Source organism: Magnolia sinica, chromosome 11, assembly GCF_029962835.1.
Source record: "Magnolia sinica isolate HGM2019 chromosome 11, MsV1, whole genome shotgun sequence".
NCBI lineage: Eukaryota > Viridiplantae > Streptophyta > Magnoliopsida > Magnoliales > Magnoliaceae > Magnolia > Magnolia sinica.
This window is the reverse complement of record NC_080583.1, coordinates 49,766,120-49,781,994: the sequence shown is the minus strand read 5'-3', so window position 1 is coordinate 49,781,994 and position 15,875 is coordinate 49,766,120. Positions and strand designations below refer to the sequence as shown.

The 15,875-nt window shown below is 39.0% G+C and overlaps 1 protein-coding gene and 1 long non-coding RNA gene across 2 annotated transcripts; one reads left to right on the top strand and one right to left on the bottom strand.

The window, feature by feature from the left end:
* Positions 1-3,239: 3,239 nt before the first annotated feature.
* LOC131219112 (uncharacterized) lies at positions 3,240-5,828 on the bottom strand. The gene is made up of 3 exons (XR_009157997.1): positions 5,785-5,828; positions 5,068-5,669; positions 3,240-3,463 (listed from the first exon to the last, which is right to left on the bottom strand). It is a non-coding gene; the product is annotated as an uncharacterized LOC131219112 (long non-coding RNA).
* Positions 5,829-6,101: 273 nt separating this feature from the next.
* LOC131219111 (helicase-like transcription factor CHR28) lies at positions 6,102-6,776 on the top strand. Its single transcript, XM_058214110.1, has 2 exons — positions 6,102-6,267; positions 6,486-6,776. The coding sequence occupies exons 1-2, from the start codon at positions 6,148-6,150 to the stop codon at positions 6,711-6,713; spliced, it is 348 nt and encodes a 115-aa protein (XP_058070093.1). The 5' UTR covers positions 6,102-6,147; the 3' UTR covers positions 6,714-6,776.
* Positions 6,777-15,875: the final 9,099 nt, after the last annotated feature.

Genomic DNA, 15,875 nt, shown 5'->3' with positions numbered 1-15,875 from the left:
ATGTTTTTTAGACTCGGCAACTCGGATTGACTCGTTCAGTCTTGAGTCGAGTCGCGGTGTATCGGCCCGACCCACTTGAGGCAGGGTAACTTGGGGGGGTTCACTTGTGGTACAAAACCAGATTGGGTAGTACCAAATCCAAGTCGACTCAGACGAGTCATATCAGACTCAGAAGCATCCAGCGGGCTTTCTCCTTGTTTTAGCTATAGCAAATGGTACAGCCTAGCAATGTTTTTTATGCTGAAACATTAACAAAGGATAAAGTGATGATATAGATTGGCATTACTGCTGCTAAAACAGCCAATTTGTTGAGCAGGTTAACTGCTCAAGTTTTGCAATTGACTTTGTTTATATGGTTTCCTTTTTTTTAGGGATGGTTCTGGTAGCTTTTTTCCTTTTTCCTCTTTGCCCCTTGTCATTGTTGCAGTTCATTTTTCTGGTACCTAATGATGTCCTTGTTATGAACTAGAAGCAACCTTTGTAGTTGATTTGAATGGTTAATCTCAGTGGTGGGTGGAAGTAAGAAACAGATGGTGGGTTTGTGGATTTGTGCACGTCTAAGTGCATAAGCTCCTACCCATCCTCATTGTAGCCTTGGACTGGCTATATTTAGAAACATCCATTCTAGGTCAAATGACTCACTAAGAAAGCGGAGTGTGTGCTTTTTGTGACCTTAGCTGCAGCCTGCTTGCAGGATGAGCAGGAGCAGATTCGGGCGGGAGTTCATCATAGCCTTACGTTTAGCCTCATTACTTTCTTAGCAGTCTTTTTTTGGTATTTTTATATTGTTTAAAATTTTCATTCTTTCTACTCCCTTGCCAGGCTTTGAAACAATAATGTTTCTGATGAATAGCTTTTTGTACACTGTCATTCCTTGTGGGTGGGGAAACATTTATTCCAAATGCAAGTGTAAATTCCTATGAAGCAATAAGAGTGGTAATGTGGTCCTGGAGCACTAATGGGAATGGGAGCATAACCTTGGGTGGAAGGTTCTTGCAACTTTTGCTCCAGATGATGGTTACATACATGGTATGGCAAATGCGGAGTCCGTTGATCATCTCTTCATCCATTGCTCCTTTGCCCGCTGAGTTTGGGATCACTTCTTGAATGGTTTGCAAGTGGCTTGGACAATGCCAAAAATGGTTAGAAAATTAATTTGGGTGTGGCATGGCGGAGGAGTCAGTAAATCAGGGAAGGTGATTTGGAGATTGCTCCTAATGGCTATTTTTTTTGGTCTTTCGGGGAGCCCAGAATGGCCGTTGTTTTAAAGGATGTGGGTTTAGAAGCGGTTATCTACAAACTTAAAAGTTTGGTGTATAGTTGGGTGGTTTATGTTAAGGCCGCCATGGGCGGTGCTCTATTTTTGTTTGTGTTAGGGGTTGTATTCTCTATCCACTTTTGGGGCGTTTCAATAAATTATTGTTAGCTCTCACAAAAAAAAAAAAAAAGCAAAAAAGGTCACATACCCAAGGTCATGCCCATGCATTGATCTGATATGCAACAGTCAACACCATGAGATGATTCTGCAGTACCCTGTATGTGCATGCACAAGTTCATCACCAAGAAGGTGAGAAAACATATATTGAAGTCTGATATTTGCATCGGTCAGGCAGGATGAATCCTGTGTTGGGGAGTAGGGAGGGAGGGAGAACCGATTCTTTCCTTCTGGACAATCCTGTACACGTGGATACCATGACAATCCCAATGCATGTGTATTTTAGATATAAATGTGGTGTATAATTACCAAAATCTGAAAAATCCAATTGGTGGCTCCGCTGTGGATGGAACAATCCCTCGTATCATATTGATTAGATGATTCTAAGCCCTTATTTTGGTGATATTACAAATATATTTTTATCTAAAATCCCACTTATGTTTGTTGATATTACAAATATATTCTTATTTAGAACCCACCTGGGTCCTTGCCATACCATTTCCTTAAATTCTGGAGCATGGAGGATTGCCGCACTTGGAACCTCTACCCACATACAATTATCAGTAGGGCTGTCAACGGGCCAGGCTAGGGGTTGTCTTCAGCCCTGATTTTGAACTGTTTGGGCTGGGCGTACTTAAAATCTTCATTTTTCTTGGCCCAGGCCTGCCCCATTGACACCCCTAATTATCATAGATGTCAGAAAAAATTGCCAATAAATTCCTCGGGGCAACCTTGCAGGCCCATTATGCCAAATGCACATTCTTTGAGTGGCCATTCTCCGCAACACAAGTACCTACTACCTACAATCAAATTTATCACTTCAATGCAGCCTCATTGAGTTAGACCTCTATTGTGCGACATCTTTTGATTCCAGCTCTGTTTTCTCCGGCCACGGTTGATGGCAGCTCCTTCAGCTTCTACAGTTTCGCTTGATCTTCTGTCCTTCATTGGCTTGGAAGGGATAGGACCAGTCAGATTGTTACTGTGCAATTCTAGGTCATTGAGACTCATTAAATTCCCGAGTTCTGGAGGAATAGAACCAGAAATTTGATTCATAAAGAGGTGGGGGGTAGTTAACTTTGTCAAGTTCCCTAAAGTGGAAGGGATAGAACCTGTTAGAAGGTTACTAGAGATGCTAAGGATCTTGAGATTAAACAGATTCCCTGTTTCAGGTGGAATTGAACCAGAAACTTGGTTGTCATATAGAGACAAAATTGTAAGGTTGCTCAAATTACCTATAGCAGGAGGGATAGGACCAGTCAGATTGTTACTGTACAATGCTAGCTCATTGAGACTCATTAAATTCCCGAGTTCTGGAGGAATAGAACCAGAAATTTGATTCTCAATGAGGTAGAGGACAGTTAACTTTGTCAAGTTCCCTAAAGTGGAAGGGATAGAACCTGTTAGAAGGTTCCGGGAGAAGGCAAGTTCCTTGAGATTGACCAGATTCCCTATTTCTGGTGGAATTGAACCAGAAATTTGATTGTCATAGAGAAAGAGAACAGTTAACTTTGTCAACTTTCCCAAAGTGGAAGGGATAGAACCAGTTAGAAGGTTTCTGGAGATGAAAAGCTTCTTGAGATTAACAAGATTCCCTATTTCTGGTGGAATTGAACCAGAAACTTGGTTGAGGTGGAGATCCAAAAAGGTAAGGTTTCTCAAATTACCTAAAGCAGGAGGGATGGGACCAGTCAGATTGTTTTGGGACAATAACAACTGAACAAGATCTTGTAGATTACTGAAAAACTGCACAACCTCGGCTGCAAAATTTTCTACCCAGGTGCCACTGTCACTTTGAATTGTGTTTTTGATTTGTGCTACTGCTCCTGCTCCTGCTCCTGCCTCCTAGCTGTTCATACTTGATAACATTTTGAAGAAATATTGTGGGGTGGCAGTACAAAACCAAAACAAAATTCATGCAACTATGATAAAACAATTCACCTTGTATGATTGGATGATCCCATATATGCTGTCAGGTCCATTGATTTGTGTGACTGCTGCAACTAGTAATTCAATGTGGGGTGGCAGCTGGAAAAATTGAATGTAAGTTGGTGAGTCAGATCATGAACTTGAAAAAATCGATCAATACAATTTAACATTGCAAGTCATGAAAAATTTCCCCCGTACTTCAATCAGTCAAAATTTTGATCCCTATAATTTCCCTCACACATAAAGCATATAAAAGGTCAAGACCTGAAGTAATGTGGAAAAGGGGAAAAGCATAGTAGTTATTTCAATACTAATAGTTTTAATAGCAGTGAAAGGGATATGTTGGATTGCTTCCAAAAGTTAAAGAAGAACCAAACAGACCTGAATTACTCTGTTCAAGATAAATTTCGATATTGGAAATAGAAGAATCTCTATTGCAGTCCAATGCAATTGTGACAGATGTTCCTCTGTGATCTTTTACAGCCCACAAACTTCTTTGATCTCTGGTATAAATAGTCCTAGAACAACAATCAGAATTAAAAACATATAAAACTGAAAAGGTAAATATGAAGAGATGTTTGAATCTACAGAGAGAGCTACCTGATTCTTGGCGTTGGGCTTTAGCTAACCCTAAAATAAGGTTTTAAATATCAGTAACAGGCTTCAATCACTGATATGATACAGCCCCACATCTGCCTATATCGCCCTTTAACTGCCCCTTCAAATGGCGATATACTTCACCACCCATCTTCATGCAGGTCCATAGCTAAAATTTCTGCATATCAATATTTGTCATATTATCTCATATTAAGCCAGCCCCATGTCTGGCTAAAGATCCACGAGAGAGAAGCATACTAGATTAGCTCATCCAATAGCTATTAAAAGCACAAATGAATCTTTAAAAATATTAAGTCAGCCCCATGTCTGGTTAAAGATCCACATTTGTGTATTATTTTCAGATAGGCATTCGCCTATCCATGGTTTTTTATTTTTATTTTTTGTCCTTTATAATTATTTAAGCCAAATAAGCTCTAGTTGATTATCTGGAGTTATTATGTGCTTTGATTGGTTAGAGAGGACTCTAATTCAAGATTTTGCCCTTAGCATACAGATTTGTTCTTCACTTGTTAACTCATCTTCAATTGTTGTTGTTGTTGATTTTTTTTCTTTTTTTTTTTCCTTTTCTTTTTATGCTTTTTTCTTAAGACTATTTTCAACTGGATATTCAAAAGATTTTGGTAAACAGGAGAAACTTGGTTGAGTCAACTTTAGAAAATCACTTGTTTTTTCTACTGAAATTGTACTTGGTTACAAATTTTCTGTTCTTAACTTCTTAGAATTATATTTTCCAATTTCCACTTCACACTTTCTTTTGTCCAACCAATCCAATTTAGACATGTTTCATTGGAAAGAGTTTGGTGACTGGTCTTCTTTCTAAGACATTGCCCCTGAAAAAAGGCATATGAATGCACCAATTGGGAGTTCCTGATTTACCTGTTTGGGAACAGAATTTGATTTCACTATACAAACAGTTGAATTTCTACAAAATGCATGGAATCAAATGAATGATATAAATTAAAAGACTAAAGATCTCTTTTATCTTTTGATTACTATGTTACAAAAATTAATAAGAAGGAAGAGAGGCAAAAGGCTAAAACCAAATATTCCTACATCAAAGGCAAACAAGAATGAAAAATGTTTACCTACTGGCCCAATCGAATCACATCACCAACATGCAACACAGTGTAAACCGTTTTCTTGACCTGTTCAATGAAAAAGATGTATCCATTGGAAAAACCACGGCTTTATTATCAACAAAACTCATCAAAAACGAATCTCGCATTACTTTCTATATAAACACCCAAACCAATTGCCATAACCAGGTGCAATAGCAAATAAATCATCATAATCATCATCATTACAATGAAATTTTCCCATATTTTGCAGCATTTTGCATATAGGAGCTAGTCAGTACCGGGGAATCGCATTTCTGGACACGAAGCCCTTCTAAAAGGTTTATTCACAAACATTATCCAAAAGCAAAGAGCTAGAACATGGTAAGCTGTTGCTCATTCAACATAACATGGTAAGCTGTCGATAGCATGATACTCAAGTGGAACCCACGACTGAAAAGCATTTCAAGCAACCAGTAAGATAGAATCTATATTTTGTAAAGAGATGATAGTTAAAAGAAGAACAAAATTCAGTCACCAACATCTGCTACAAAGAAATCTGCCATGTAGAATGCCTTCACTCCTGAAAAGCCCATGAAATGCAAATGTAATCAAGACCCATCTCTCATTTTCTGCAGGTAAGAGATTCAAATGAAGAAAGACTGAATTGGAATGCTTTTGATGTTGAAATCTGCAGTGATGAATTGATAATTAAGAGGATGCAAGTTTAGTAGTTCATCAAACTACCCAAAGTTGTAGTCTCCCACAGTACATTGAGTACATGTTCATCCATGGAATCTAATTGTCAGCTACAATGACCCAAAAAAACCAGATACACTTACCCATCCAAGCAGCTGGGCAGAGTTTGTGCAGTTCTAAAAAATTGGATCTGCAATGGAGATTCTTCATTCAGTTTGTAAATTAAAGAATCCAAGTTCCACAATTAGTTGTGAGGGATGCAAAGATGTAGGTCTCTCTGTAAAAAGCACTTATGACCGTATCTCGAAGCAAGGCTACTCTAATGGCCATGCTAAAACAAATACATCTTTCAACTCTACAATGCAATCTAAACTGCCTGACAAGGCTATTGTTTTCTCCCAATGGACTTGCATGCTGGACTTACTTGAGATTTCATTAAACCAATCATGTATACAGTACAGGAGACTTGATGGGAGGATGTCTCTGGCTTCAAGAGACAGGGCTGTGAAAGATTTCACCGCTGATCCAGAGGTTTGACACTTCAGCCTTACAGAAATGTGTAAAGTTCATTGTTGTCATTAGTATGAAGCTCAGTTCAGCCTTATGGGTTCTTTTTATTCTTACTTTCCTGTCATTTTTTTAAAGAGATGCATGGTGCATGAGATATTGTAAAAGTTCCCTTTGTTATTTTTCTGTTGCCTTCTAGAAATGTATTATACATTGATTTAAACTTGATTTTTTTTCTTCAGGTGACTGTCATGATCATGTCATTGAAGGCTGGAAATCTCGGTCTAAACATGGTTGCTGCCTGTCACATTATTCTTCTAGATCCTTGGTGGAACCCAACTACCGAAGATCAAGCTATTGACAGGGCACATCGAATTGGGCAGACTCGCCCTGTGACTGTTTCACGGCTAACTGCTAAAGATACAGTGGAGGATCGGATATTAGCTCTCCAGGTAAGTTTCTGTTCATAGTCTGCTGGATCCATGGATTTAATACTATAGGATGACTTTGATGTGACTTGTTTGACTTGTAGTTAGGCATGTGGCAAAAAAAAAGGAACGGGAAATATTCATTTCTAGTTCAGCCTCAATTGTTAGAAATAAAGTAAAATAATGGTAAAATAATAGAAACACCAAAATTCAGCGAATGGAAAGTTCACGTTTAATATGGTTTAGACAAGTACTAGACATAGGCATCTTGAGATTAGGGCCCACTGTAATCTTTATTTGTCATCCAACCTATTGATTAGGTCAAACAAACCTAGACAAAGGGATCCAAAACTTTCCTAGCCCCATATCAAAATCTTCATGCAAATGAACCTTTGATACATGACTGTCTTCTCTTAGACAACACCTCTACACTAATCCACAATTAGGGAATCGACACTACAAGTCCCTAATTAGGGATTCAAAACTCAAAAAATCCCAATACACAAATCATTGCACAATGTTACTTAAAGGAACAAGGCGGGCCCCACACGCTGCCATGGTGGGGTCCACAACACAAGGGAGAGAGAGAGAGAGAGAGAGAGAGAGAGAGAGAGAGAGAGAGAGAGAGAGAGAGATACCTGATGTTGCAGCAGAATGCTCCTTGATGTGCGGTAGATCGAGCAGAGAGAGAGATACCTGATGTTGCAGCAGAGGGCCGAGGAGATAGAGAGAGAGAGGACTAGGGTTTTGAGAGAGAGAGAGATAGGGATAAAGAGAGCGAGAGGGAGAGCGAACAGAGAGGGAGAGGGAGAGGGAGAGGGAGAGGGAGGGACGGAGAGGGCCGGAGACGAAGAAGGAGAAGCAGAGAGAGGGAGCAGCAAAGAGAGGGAGGGCGCGCGAGAGGGAGAGAGAGCAGCACAGAGAGGGAGGGAGAGGAAGAGCGAGTGGTAGAGAGAGGGAGTGAGTCATGTGAGAATGAGAGTTAGGTTAGGTTTTTTTTTCTTTTGAATACATTCATTGGATGTTATGTTCAAGAGAAAACATCCATTATTCATCTTATCCATCAGTATCAACCATCCATCAAAAGATCCTAAACATCTTGCTCCGTAAGCCTGTGAAAGATGTAGCCCGTATACCTTCTTTTCTGATAGATTGAATATTCAAGAGAAAACATCCATTATTCATCTTATCCATCAGTATCAACCATCCATCAAAAGATCCTAAACATCTTGCTCCGTAAGCCTGTGAAAGATGTAGCCCGTATACCTTCTTTTCTGATAGATTGAATATTCTATGAATTTGGTTTTTTCGTGGTACGATGAGTAATGGGAGTCGAAGCGATGGAGGATGGAGATTACGGACCAACATCTCCGACCAGGCCGACCGCCACAAGCAGCAGACTCCTGCACGAATACAATCAACTAGATCTAGACGCATTAGTATGGAGACGAGGATTTCATTGGGAAGTTGCGACCACTTGTTTCTATCATACTTCTTCCTAACTTTCGAATCTTTCCCATTTCCTCTCTCTCTCTTTCCCTCTCTTCCTCTTTTCTTTCCTTCGGATTTATGAAGACCGATTGCAGGCCTATTTTTATATTCCCCGGAAGCTGGGTAGAGCCCACACGAAACAGAGGAGATTTGAACGCCCACCATTGGAAACTTTGTGGGTTATATGAGGATGAAATTTGTGTGCAGTTTATCTTAGTGATAGACTGATAGTAACCCTATGAACGGTTTGGATAGCATATAAAGATTATGGTAAGCTATATGAAGGTTTCAACGGTGGACATTTCCATTCCCTTTGGATCGTGTGTTGTTGCAATCGTGAGTTTTGGATTTGCCTGAATTTTAGAATCGTATTCTACCGGAGTCTTACAAAACTGATGGACGGAGTGGATTTGTAACGGGTATCTTTGTGCCCCCACATACAGTTTCCAATACTCCAACGTCAACCCCGTGGAGCCCACTGTGATGGATGTGTCTTATCCACGCCGTCTTATTTTAGTCCATGAGCCCAAAATCGAATCATACACAAAGCTCAAATGGACCACACCATATATAATAAACATCCACCATTGAAACCTTCTTAGAGCCCACAATGATTTTGGTATGTCATCCAATCTGTTCATAAGGTCGCACGAATATGGATGAAGGGAAAATACAAATATCAGCTTTATCCAAACATTTGTGGCCCCAATAAGTTCTAACAGTTAGAATAGTTAGAATTCAATCCCCACTTGAGCTTTGGATATGCTTTAATTATGGAGAAATTTACCACTGTGGACCCCACCTTTTATCTAGTGGTTTTTTAAAGCAAAACAAACTTAAACATACCAACTTAGACCTTCATGTATGGACAACAATTTGAGGACGAAAATACCCCTGCTTTTTAAGTAAGCCGGTCTATGGTTATGGATTTAGGGTCCTCTTTCGCTACGAATTATAACTGTAGCCAGATATAAAAATAATTCGTAACTGTAGATCCGAATTGGGGCGGGCTCACTGAACTGGCTAGCCCCGCCACTTGCTACCCTGTGGGGCCACACCTAGCTGGCGGCATCCTATTGCTACGGATTATAACCATAGCCATAGGTGCCTTGCTATCCAAACAAAACAAACAATATATATATATATATATATATATATATATATATATATATATATATATATATATATATATATATATATATATATATATATTTTGGATTAGCTTGTTAGTACACTCCCATGTCAGTACACGCACCCCATGTTAGCCACCCCCACTAGGGATCGATGCCAAGACCTCAAGTGTTGAAACAAAGTATCTCCACTCAGTGAGCTATGGATTTGGGTGTAACAAAAAAAATAAAACAAATAGTCACATCAAAGGAAATCTATTTTCTTTTTCTGCTGTTTGGCACTGAATCCATGGTTTGCAAACATGGCCTAATGGAAAGAAGGTAAAAATAATAATAAATAAAATAAAAAGATGCAGTTCTTTAAGATGAGATAGTGTTATTGGCTTTACAGAAAAGCCGAATGACCTTCATTTTCATGGCTCGCCAGATATTAAGGTACTAACTTTCATTTGAAGATGGCTTTTATTGCCTGATTTTCTACAGAAAAGAATTCAACTTGTGAGAACCTCTTGTATTTGAGAAAATAGCTGATGTGTTACCATTTGGATTAGTATCAAAACAAGAATGTATGATTATCTTGCCAATATTCTGAATCCTTTTTTCTGCCAGTTCAATTATGTCTATCAGAAAGATTTGGCTATATGATGAAAACCTATCTTAGTGAATAGTGATTATTACTTCAACTTTGGCATGCCTTTTAGAATTGAGCGAGGCAACCTAGAACTTGAGCGAGACAACGTAAAAATTGAGCGAGGGAACCTTAAATTGAACGAGACAAATACAAATTGAGCGAGGCAACCTAGGAATTGAGCGAGGCAAACTACAAATTGAGCAAGGCAACGTAGAAATTCAGCGGGGCAAATTAGGAAATGAGTGAGGCAACCTAGGAATTGATCGAGGCAAACTACAAATTAAGCGAGGGAACCTAGAAATTCAGCGAGGGAACCTAAAAATTCAGTGAGGCAACCTAGGAATTGAGCAAGGCAACCTAGGTATTGAGCGAGGCAATGTAGAAATTCAACGAGGCAAACTACAAATTGAGCGAGGCAACCTAGGAATTGAGCGAGGCATACTACAAATTGAGCGAGGCAATCTAGAAATTCAGCGAGAGAAGCTAGAAATTCAGCGAGGCAACCTAGGAATTTAGCGAGGCAACTTGGGAATCGAGTTAAGCAAACTACAAATTTAGCAAGGCAAACTACAAATTCAGCGAGGCAACCTAGGAATTGAGCGAGGTAACATAGGAATTGAGTGAGACAAACTACAAATTGAGCGAGGCAACCTAGAAATTGACCGAGTCAAACTACAAATTGAGTGAGGTAACCTAGAAATTCAGTGGGGTAAACATGAAATTTCAACGGAACAAACATGAAATTTAGCGGTGCAAGAATGAAATTCAGTGGGGAAACATGAAATTCAGCAGGGCAAACTAGGAATTGAGCGGAGCAAACATGAAATTGAGTGGGGCAAACATGAAATTTAGAGGGGCAAGAATGAAATTTAGCAGGGGAAACATGAAATTGAGCGGGGCAAACATGAAATTGAGAAGAGCAAACTAGGAATTGAGCTGGGCAAACATGAAATTAAGCGGGGCAAACTTGATATTGAGCGGGGCAAACTAGGAATTGAGCAGGGAAAATATAAAATTAAGCGGGGCAAATATGAAATTGAGAGGGGAAAAAATGAAATTGAGCGGGGCAAGAATGAAATTCAGCGAGGGAACTTAGAAATTCAGTGAGGCAACCTAGAAATTCAGCGAGGCAAACATAAATTTCAACGGAACAAACATGAAATTTAGCGGTGCAAGAATGAAATTCAGTGGGGAAACATGAAATTCAGCACGGCAAACTAGGAATTGAGAGGGGCAAACATGAAATTAAGCGGGGCAAACATAAAATTTAGTGGGGCAAACTAAGAATTGAGCAGGGCAAACATGAAATTGAGTGGGGGAAACATGAAATTCAACCGGGCAAATAAGAAATTTAGCAGGGCAAACTAGGATTTGAGCGAGGCAAACATGGAATTGAGTGGGGCAAACATGAAATTGAACGGGGCAAGAATGAAATTCATCGATGGAAACATGAAATTTCAGCAAAGCAAACATGAAATTGAGAATTCAGTGGGGCAAACTTGATATTGAGCGGGGCAAACTATGAATTGAGCAAGGCAAACATGAAATTGACCAGGGCAAACATAAAATTGAGCGAGGCAAACCAGAAAATCAGCGGGGCAAATATGAAATTGGGCGGGGCAAGAATGAAATTCAGCGGGGGAAATATGAAATTCAGCAGGGCAAACATGAAATTGAGCAGGGCAAACATGAAATTGAGCGGGGCGAGAATGAAATTGAGCAGGGCGAAAATGAAATTGAGCTGGGCAAACTAGGTATTGAGTGGGGCAAACATGAAATTGAGTAGGGCAAACATGAAATTAGGCAGGGCAAACTAGGAATTGAGCAGGGCAAACATGAAAATGAGTGGGGCAAACATGAAATTCAGCTGGGGAAACATGAAATTCAGCGGGGCAAACTAGGAATTGAATGGGGCAAACATGAAATTGAGCAAGGCAAACTAGAAAATCAGTGGGGTAAACATGAATTTCAGCAAGGGAAACATGAATTTCAGTGGGGGAACATGAAATTCAGTTTGGCAAACTATATTCGGGTATCTTGTTGGCATAATGATTTCAAGACCAACAAGATAACCCAATATAGTTTTTATCAGCCCTTTTGCAGTCAACCCATCCCTCAGATCTTCCCTCCCAAGGCTATCATGATAGAGAAATAACTCAGACTAAAATGCACATACTTGAAAATTTTCTAAGAATACAAGATTATTGGAAACCTCGTACAATGTATATTCAATGATATATATAATACAATGTATATAACATGAAATGGTACGTGAGTAGGATAACAATGTACAATGTATATTCAATAATGAAATTAATATAACATTTATAATACAACATCTCTCCAAAATTCCTCCCATGCCCTGGACAAATATCATCTCTAAAGACTAGAGACATGCAATCATATGCTATTGACTTCCTCTAATCAGCGGTGATTTTTTGCATGTCTGTTCCCGCCAAGATGGGATCACTACACAAAATGTCGATGAATTTCATTATGAATATATCGTAGTCATAACTACTGTCCTCCTTCGGCGCCGATTCATCAACTCTGACAGTCCACTTCTTCCCTTCAAGCGTAGTCCTGTCTCCAGTGATATGGAAGAGAATGGGGAGTGCATCAGTCATCTTCTTCTTCTGCTTGTACTTTAGTAATGGATTTGTGCATAAGTTATCCAAAATAAGGATTTCTCTTACTATAGGATAGATGACTAATAAAAATCAATGTGAATTTTCATGATTTATGGGCGCATACACCTGTCCATGATTCAAGAAATAATATATTAATTAAAATATGATATAACACATAACAGTCAGAGATGATGTTCTGAGATGAGTGCATTACCTGTTCGTAACCCCAAATCGCTTTGGCATATGGTTTATCTCGCTGCTTGGCAATTGCATAGGCCATGGTCGGCTCGCCTATTAACGAGGTCCGTTCTAACGCCGATTTGAAGGCACGGTATGCAATCAAAATTGGAAAAAATCCCTCAAGGCTTTGCTGTTACAAACATGATCAAAGTTCAATACATGTAAGAAAATAAAAAAAAGAAAACAGATTAAGGATTGCCAAATAAAATAGTTACTGTAAAATACGTGGGATAGAACTTACAATCCTGAGGATATGATATTGAAAGGTTGTTATGCCTTTTCTCAAGGAAATCAATGTATATGTCGATAGCCTAATCAATAGGATAGTACGATTTAACCATAGATTAATATAATAATTTATTATATGTCAATCAATGCATATAGAGAATAAATTAGTAATGCTTACCTCACTATCAACCCACGCATCTTTCCTCCATATCGTACTAAACCATTTTCTTGCTGCCTTGTCCTTGTTTGCTTCATACCAGTCCTCTGCCTCTTTCACATACTATGCGGATAGTATCCTGAATGGATCCATCTGTAGAGGAAGTGGTATCGAAGAAGTAGCAAAAGCTGTTACTTGATCAGGTTTAGGAAACGCCCCATGGGTTGTATTAAATGCAGACATGGACAAGTATGGAGAAACCTTATAATATGATGGTTTCGGTAGCCTTTTGGTTCTCCTTTGATAAACAGGTGAGAAATGGATGCATCCAATACATTACCTTCGACAATACTATACAATTCCACATCTAAATCTCCATGTCCAAGTTCTTTTTCTTCAATATCATTTACCTCCCCTCTCATCCTCAACTCTTCACCCTCCTCCATCGCAAAACGTCCCCTCTGTGTACGACTATCTTCCTTCTCCTTCTTAAACTCCTCCCTCTCCTTCGCTAACTTTTCCTTGTCCTCAAAAAACAAATCCCTTTCCCTCTTCAATTGTGCTCTCTCATTCAACTCCTCTCTCTCCTTCTTCAATGCTTCTTTCTCTTTCAGTAACGCCTCCCTCTCATCAAACCTTGCTTCTTTCCTTCTCAACTCTTCCCTCTCTTTTCTCAATTCGTCCCTCTCCTTCTTCAATTCCTCTCTCTCCTTCTTTAACTCTTACCTCTCAACCCAGAATTCCTTCGTAAAAAGAACATTTTTCATAATACCCCCCTGGTCCCTCTCCCTCCACACCTTTCTCATTATTTTCATATGCTTCGTCATCATCCTTGTCATCATTCTCATTACCCTCCTCATCATCTTCCTGGGGCTTAGTGAGCTATAAAATGTATTGATGGATATTTAAGAGGAAGGATATTTAAACAATGGCAAAAAGAATATAGTTCATTTTTCATAACATCTCACCTAGAAACTGTCCCGGACCGAGTGAACGACATCTGTTTTCCATTCTCGTATGGTTCTAATTTCATTACTACTGATGTCTGTAAAAGAACAAAGAGTAATGCTAAATAAAAAAATCGTATACGTCAAATTAAGCAAAGTAAATACTAGAGAAATATTTAAACTTACAGCTCTACTTGTGAAAATAGCATGATTTTGTTGTACCTCTAACCCTTCCAACTTTGATATTAAATGAAGTGTGGAACATGATGGAGAATATATGAAACAACACACTCTTGTAGGATTGGTAATATCTCTACTGCCCATAACTGTTAGAATGAAATTGCACTAAGTTAAAAATCCACAATTGACTATAGATGGTAAACATGTAGAAAATAAAAGATGTTTTTACTTGTAAAGGAAGGACGTAACCACATACAGTGTACTAAGAGGCACTTGATGCGGCAACGCCACCTTCGATTCCTTACGACATTGTATAATATCCCAAATTACCCTAAGGATAGTTATAGAAATCATCTAGTGAGTCCATCAGGTGAATATAATCCATATTGCACATGGTTTTCAGTTCGGTTCTCCTAAGAAATCACTCCACAACCAGAAGTAGGGCAACCTTCACGACATCCTCATGCTTATTGGTTTTAACTAATCTATCAAACACATCCATTAGGTGCTTCTTTAATACTGGATATTCTTTGAAGTATTTGTCTCTTAATGTACTCGTAGTGCAATGATTTTTCGGTATCATAAGATCTCAAGTCTTAAGACTTGTAATAGGGGCAAAGTCCATCTCGGTAAACTGCAATCATCTCCCCCTAATCTCAAATACTGGATCACCTTTATATCTTAGAAAAAGAATGTGAAATAGAGCCCCTATAAATCTAAAGGATGTAACATGCAATAAAAATGAAAATGGGGTTTGGCAAAATAATTTTTAACCGACTATCATGCTTCTCCACACCACCCTTCACCTTGTCAAACCACCATTTCAGTGTACACGTAGAGGTTGGGTTGGGGATTATATTAGAATATTCGTCACCTGCAAAAATAAATTGAAAAACATATCAAACATAAAATTCACAAGATAAACATAGTGTACATAATCAGACATAATTGAAAATAATATAGCATTTCATTCATTTAAACAACCTTCATATGAAATAGGGATAGAAATTGAGCGAGGAAATATCGAAAATTGTGTGAGACAAACTATCAAAATAAGCAAGGCAAACTAGAATTTGAGCGGGGCAAACTGCTAATTGAGCGGACCACATTTGCATATTGAGCGGGGCAAACTAGAAAATCAATGGGGTAAACTAGAAAATCAGCGGGCCAACCTAAAAATTGTGCGGGGCAAACATGAAATTCAGCAGGGCAAACATGAAATTGAGTGGGGCAAGCATGAAATTCAGCGAGGCAAACATTAAATTCAGCAGGGCAAGTCATGAAATTCAGCGTGGCAACTTGAAATTGAGCGGGGCAAACATGAAATTCAGCAGGGGAAACATGAAATTGAGCGGGGTAAACTTGAATTTTAGTGGGGGAAACATGAAATTCAGTGGGGCAAACTAGAAAATCAGCGGGGCAAACATGAAATTTAGCGGGGCAAACTGAATATTGAGTAGGGCAAACATGAATTTCAGTGGGGCAAATATGAAATTGAGTGAGATTTTTTGGTCCATTTAACATACTTCTTGGCAATTTTCACCTTGCCTCGCTCAATTTCTAGTTTGCC